Raw genomic sequence first — 6,146 nt, 5'->3', positions numbered from 1 at the left:
TGCCAGGGCTCTGCTCCTCCAGTTCCCAGTCCTGGAAGATGAGAAGCTGCTGTCACTCCCCTGCTGCCCTGGCCCAGCTGTCGGGACCCCTCAGCAGAGGGCAGGGCGCCAAGGCTTCCCACTTGCGTGTGGCTTATTGTCTCTGAGGCTGGCGGGGCTGCGGGAGAACCAGCCCACAGCACACCCAGGGAGCACCCCGACCCAGGAAGGCGGAGGGGTGGGCTGGCGTCGCTCAGTCTTCCCCTGCCCCCTACCCTTCACCGCCTGCCCCGCCCTAGCTCCCTATTTGGCCATCCCCCTGGTTGCCCCCTCCCCTTCCTTACATGGTCTGGGGGCCCCCTGGCTGATCCTCTCCCCTGCCCTCGGCTCCATGAATGGCCTCGGCGCTCCTCAGTGGTGCAAAGGCAACCAAATAAGGCAAGGTGGCCGACCGGGCCCCCCACCCCTGCCCCCGGCCGCTCCAACTGACCCCGTCCATCACCGCGCTATAAAGCCGCGCGCCCCGCGCCGGGCACCAGCGCCTGCCGCCGCCCGCCCGAGCCGAGCCCCACCCGCCGACGGTGAGTCAGCGCCGCCCGCGCCGCGCCCGCCCGCCCTCCCCGCCTCGCCGCCCGGCTCGCCGGGAGCCCAGCCCGCCCGAGCCCGTGCCCCGCGCTCCCGCCGCTCCGCCACTTTCTTTTTTTTTTTTTTTTCTTCAAAGACCAAACTTGTCATCTGGTTCTCTTCTTCTGTCCTGGGTCTCGGTCCTCACGGGAGAGGAGCGCGTGGAAGGCGAGCCCTGGGCCCTAACGGGGTGTTTGCGGCTCCCGCCGTCCTGAGCTTTTCCCTCCACCTGGGGCACGAGCACGGATGGGGATGCGGGTGGGGCCGACGCGGGTTCCCAGTCTGTGAAAAGGCGAAAGTGCAAATGGCTGGGGGAGACCTGCTCAGGGGTGGCCGTCCCTTCTTGCACTGGGGCAGGGGATGAGCTTCCTGGCCTGAGAGCCTGGGAGGTTCCACGCGCCTTCTCCGCAGCTTCCGCCCACCCTTCGCGTTCTGCCCCGAGGCGAAGGGCGATGGAAGGCAGCCCCCACCTCCACCGCCGACGCCCCTGCCCTCAGACCCCCCCCCCTCTGCTCTGTCCCCTCCTCCCGGGGCGCGGACAAGGCCAGCTCCACAGGCACTGAACGTGGGCCGCCTCGCTCTCCTCCACCCGCAGACCCCGCCGAAGCTGTGCCGAGATGTGCGACGACGAGGAGACCACCGCCCTGGTGTGCGACAACGGCTCCGGGCTGGTGAAGGCCGGCTTCGCGGGCGATGACGCGCCCCGCGCCGTCTTCCCTTCCATCGTGGGCCGCCCGCGCCACCAGGTAAACTGCGCGCCGCTCCCCTGAAGCAGCCCCCAGCCCCACTCCACAGCCCTTCCTGCCACCTCTTCAGCCCAGCAATCTAGGAAATTTCTCACCTCACCTTCCTGTGTCACGAACTCTTTAGGCCAAATAGGAAAAGATGGATTAGCTTCAAATCCAAGCCAAGACAAGCAATACTCCCAGCTTCCAACATACCAGGACGTGTGCGTCCCCTCCACCCCAGTCCACTTCAGGGTCTCAGCTCACCAAGGGTCCGATTCCCCCATGTGAAGAAGCAGCAGCTTCTTTCACTCCTGACCCGCCTTTTTAGTCCTCAGTGTCTTCTCTTCTGCCTCCCTTTTCTGTCCTGTTCAAAACTCATAATAATACAACTTAGCCCAACCAACCGGGAGCCAGGCCACATTGCTCCCTCTTGTTCACAGCCAGATTACAGGGCTCCCAAAAGATGTAATCCATCTGCTTCCTGGCTGTTGCATTTTTAGAAGCCAGGCGTGACAGAGGCAGTAAGTGTCATGGTGATAGTGACATGCCACCTTGTTTATTAAAAGAAATGCCACGCTCTCTGGCTCTATGGCTTTGCCACAATGCCGGACAGGCTGCCAGGGAGGAGGGCGGTACTCCTCAGTGCTGGTGAAGGATGGCTCCTCCAGGACCGCCCTGGGCAGGCTGGACTTCACCGACAGAGTGTATCAGTCCATCTTTTTATGTTCGCTTGATGAATGTCAAAATCTTTTCTTAGGAGAAATACAGTGTGTCATTAATTCAGTCATTCCACAATGTGGTCATTTATATTCCAGTTGACATGGGTGATGAGCTTAATAATTTAGTGAAAGGATTATGGTATTTTAAAAATGGGGTGAGAAAAAAATGAGATGAGGCTCTGCTTCTTCAGTGAAATAGCTTCATCCTCCACCTAGTTATATTCTAAACAGTAGAATTATACCTCTTAGGGGTGGGGTGAGGAGAAGATAAAAGATCGATTTTAAAGGATGTTTCTAGATTGGGGTAAAATCCTGTTGTTTATTATTTCTGGTATTCATAAGATGTCCCTTGACTTGGGCAGTTAGAATAAATTAATAAGGCATCGATTGTATTCCTGACATGGTGGAAGCTTGATTTTCTCATCTCTTTCTTCTCACAGGGAGTCATGGTGGGCATGGGTCAGAAGGATTCCTATGTAGGTGATGAGGCCCAGAGCAAGCGAGGTATCCTGACTCTCAAATACCCCATCGAGCACGGCATCATCACCAACTGGGACGACATGGAGAAGATCTGGCACCACACCTTCTACAACGAACTCCGTGTGGCCCCGGAGGAGCACCCCACTCTGCTCACTGAGGCCCCGCTGAACCCCAAGGCCAACCGTGAGAAGATGACCCAGATCATGTTTGAGACCTTCAACGTCCCCGCCATGTATGTGGCCATCCAGGCAGTGCTGTCCCTGTACGCTTCCGGCCGTACCACAGGTATCTTTGGATTGTGAGATAGTCCCTGATTAATTACATTCCCAAGTCACTGACCTTGGCTGTAAATCAGTCTCCCCAGTGAAAAAGGGAATGATCCCTTTCCTCACACTCCCTGGGAAGATGTCTGTTCTAAGAGAGGTGACAGTAGTACCCTGAGGTTGGTTTCAGAGCACACTTATTTCTAAGAGCTGAAAGAACATGGACTTGGAGACTTCCATTGCCTAAAGTATGCAGTGTCACACATCCAGACTCTGCACAACGTATCAGCCTGGGATGTAGCAGTCGCGGGGAAGTGTTCACACCATCACAGCCCCTGGGCAAACATTTCCAAAGAGAACCCACATTCCCTACAGGGTCTGAGTCAAAAAAGAAAGAAACATCTGTAAGTTAGATAGGAGGAAAGAAAAACATGCCTGGATGCTTGCATAATGTGCTAGTGGCTGGTAAGAGGGATGGTCACTTGAAAGTGTCCAGGGGAATTTTTCTAGTGCAATATTTAAAAGGATGAGCTGTTGCTGGCTTCAGATTTAGCATTCATTATGCTCATTTCTATTCCTCATGTGAAAGGGATCTAATTTTATCTGGATCCTTGCCCAGTGCTGGTATCTCTTAGCCAAGATTGGAAGCAGGCTTTGGCATGGCTAAAGCAGTGGTCCTCAGGGCTTCACCTTGTTCTCATCTGTTTCCTCTGACAGGCATTGTTCTGGACTCTGGGGATGGTGTGACCCACAATGTCCCCATCTATGAGGGCTACGCTTTGCCCCATGCCATCATGCGTCTGGATCTAGCTGGTCGGGATCTCACTGACTACCTCATGAAGATCCTCACTGAGCGTGGCTACTCCTTTGTCACCACCGGTGAGTGTGTGTGTATCTCATCTGCCACAGCACGTGTCTGGTTTTCTTCCTCCACTAGAGAACCCACCTACTTCCCCGCGGTCCACTTCACTCTTCAGAGCTTAACTGTGACACCCTTTATTTCTGCAGCTGAACGTGAAATTGTTCGCGACATTAAAGAGAAGCTGTGCTATGTCGCTCTGGATTTTGAGAATGAGATGGCTACTGCTGCCTCTTCCTCCTCCCTGGAGAAGAGCTATGAACTGCCTGATGGCCAAGTCATCACTATTGGCAATGAGCGCTTCCGCTGCCCCGAGACGCTCTTCCAGCCCTCCTTCATTGGTGAGTGGTAGGGTCTGGTGCAGAAGCACAGCTTTTCCCTAGAAATCTTGGGCTCTTCCAGAGTAAAATCTATTATAATCAACAATGATTAAGGGGAACAGAAGTCATAGCTTACACTCTCACACAGTCAGCCTCAGATCCTGATGATTCATTAGAGGATTGGCCATCACTGCTCTGTAGCAATAATATGATAGAGGATGACATACTGGCTTCATCTCAAAATAAGGAACGAGACAGAGTAGGAACTGAATAACCCATATCTGCAAGGAAGGGATGATGACTCAAGACTGGTGACATAATCCAATAAGTTCCATCACCAAGTAGCTGGACTTTACTTTCAGACTGCTCATTATTAAGTGCAATGACAGTCCTACTCCTAGTAATAACTGGACACTTGTACATTACCAAACATCTTTCCTAAGGCGTGATTTCCAAAAGGAAGCTTCTCAGGATCTTATTTTAGTCCATAAATAAGAATTGCATTTATCTGAGGTAAATATGTGCCTTGTCCTTTTCTAATACATCTCCATGCATCTGATGGGTACAGCAAGTGTTCTCTTCAAACAGGTGCTAAACACAGTTGTTCGTTTCTTGGCAGTGTGTTGTGGATTTACTGTCAGCACTTTGAAGACATCTGTTCCACAAAACCCTGCAATGTATTGTAGAGGAACATATGTTTCAGAGACAAATGATGACAGTTTACCAACACAGAGGAGTCCTGTTCCCTTCCCTCCACCCTGGTCCCCTGGTCTGAATGCACTGTGATTCAGTTTTTAACTTGTTCCTAGGTATGGAATCTGCTGGCATCCATGAAACGACTTACAACAGCATCATGAAATGTGACATTGATATCCGCAAGGACCTGTATGCCAACAATGTCTTATCTGGAGGTACCACCATGTACCCTGGTATTGCTGATCGCATGCAAAAGGAAATCACTGCCCTGGCTCCCAGCACCATGAAGATTAAGGTAAGGAACTTCTGTGGGTGGGGGAGCCAAGGCAGGTCTCAGTATTCCAAACAGAATTCCTAACTCCTTTCCCCTCACATTTAGCCTCCTGTCTCCCGTAGACTTTACCCTTTGGCTTTTCTAGCACTTTTTTCTAGAATTTTGTCTGATTTTTCTAGCACTTTTCCCAAGATAGGAGACTTGAAAATACTTTCAAGCCGTGGATAAAAATAAATCTTTGAAGAAAAAAAAGAAACATATCTTTGAACACATTTTAACAGTCCCCAACTTTCAGGCTAGCCTCCACCATGCAAGTCATTTATTACCACATTATACAGAGAAGTGGGTCAATTCTATTTTGTCGAGACTTTGACAGTGAAAATGATGAAATGGAGAAAAGCGCATCAAACTTGACTCCACCATATTCATTTGTGGTACGAAGTATCACATTACAGTGAATTGATCACGAATTTATTTTTCTATGAATCTTTCCAACTTGTTGCTTACTGTGTTGCTTGGAACTTCAGAGTTCACTGGAGGTGTTTGTTTTCACTCTGCAGATTATTGCTCCCCCAGAGCGTAAGTACTCTGTCTGGATTGGGGGCTCCATCCTGGCCTCCCTGTCCACCTTCCAGCAGATGTGGATCAGCAAGCAAGAGTATGACGAGGCAGGCCCATCCATCGTCCACCGCAAATGCTTCTAAGACGCCTTCTCTCTTAGTCTGCCCTACATTCAGGATGACAGTATTATGCTTCTTGGAGTCTTCCGAACCACCTTCCCTCATCTCTCATCAATCATTGTACAGTTTGTTTACACACGTGCAATTTATTTGTGCTTCTAATATTTATTGCTTTATAAATAAACCAGACCAGGACTTGCAACCTACAAAAGAAAGCCTCTCATTTCTTTTGGGGGTTTGGGGTAGGAGTGGGGTGGGGCCAGTATTTGCTCACTCAATCCATGAGTTCATGTATGGGCCGCCTTGACACCGTGAGCATGGTAATATCACAGACAACAAAGTTCATCAGATGAATTAGTGTGACTTATAGCTGGGAGTTCCAACATTAAATTTTGATTTTACTCTTTGGGACAGAATCATGAACAGATCTCATATCTGGAGAGCAGATTAGGTTTAGCTCTCCATAAGCAAGAAATGGAACCAGAGAAAACAAGGCTCTAAGATTAGTGTCTGCGAGCAACACT

The 6,146-nt window shown here is 50.8% G+C and overlaps 1 protein-coding gene across 2 annotated transcripts; it reads left to right on the top strand.

Moving 5' to 3' along the window:
- The first annotated feature begins 401 nt into the window (after window positions 1-401).
- ACTC1 (actin alpha cardiac muscle 1) lies at window positions 402-5,837 on the top strand. Of its 2 annotated transcripts, XM_074365875.1 has the most exons (8): window positions 488-560; window positions 701-771; window positions 1,199-1,349; window positions 2,491-2,815; window positions 3,511-3,672; window positions 3,802-3,993; window positions 4,782-4,963; window positions 5,503-5,837. In XM_074365875.1, exons 3-8 carry the CDS (start codon window positions 1,221-1,223, stop codon window positions 5,644-5,646), a joined length of 1,134 nt encoding a protein of 377 aa, XP_074221976.1. In that variant the 5' UTR covers window positions 488-560; window positions 701-771; window positions 1,199-1,220; the 3' UTR covers window positions 5,647-5,837. The 2 variants fall into 2 exon arrangements, with proteins under 2 accessions (XP_074221975.1, XP_074221976.1); XM_074365874.1 differs by lacking the exon at window positions 701-771 and having other exon boundaries at window positions 402-560.
- Window positions 5,838-6,146: the final 309 nt, after the last annotated feature.

This window comes from Camelus bactrianus, chromosome 6 (assembly GCF_048773025.1).
Source record: "Camelus bactrianus isolate YW-2024 breed Bactrian camel chromosome 6, ASM4877302v1, whole genome shotgun sequence".
Classification (NCBI taxonomy): Eukaryota; Metazoa; Chordata; class Mammalia; order Artiodactyla; family Camelidae; genus Camelus; species Camelus bactrianus.
The sequence above is the reverse complement of the archived record's forward strand: the minus strand, read 5'-3'. Positions and strand labels throughout refer to the sequence as shown.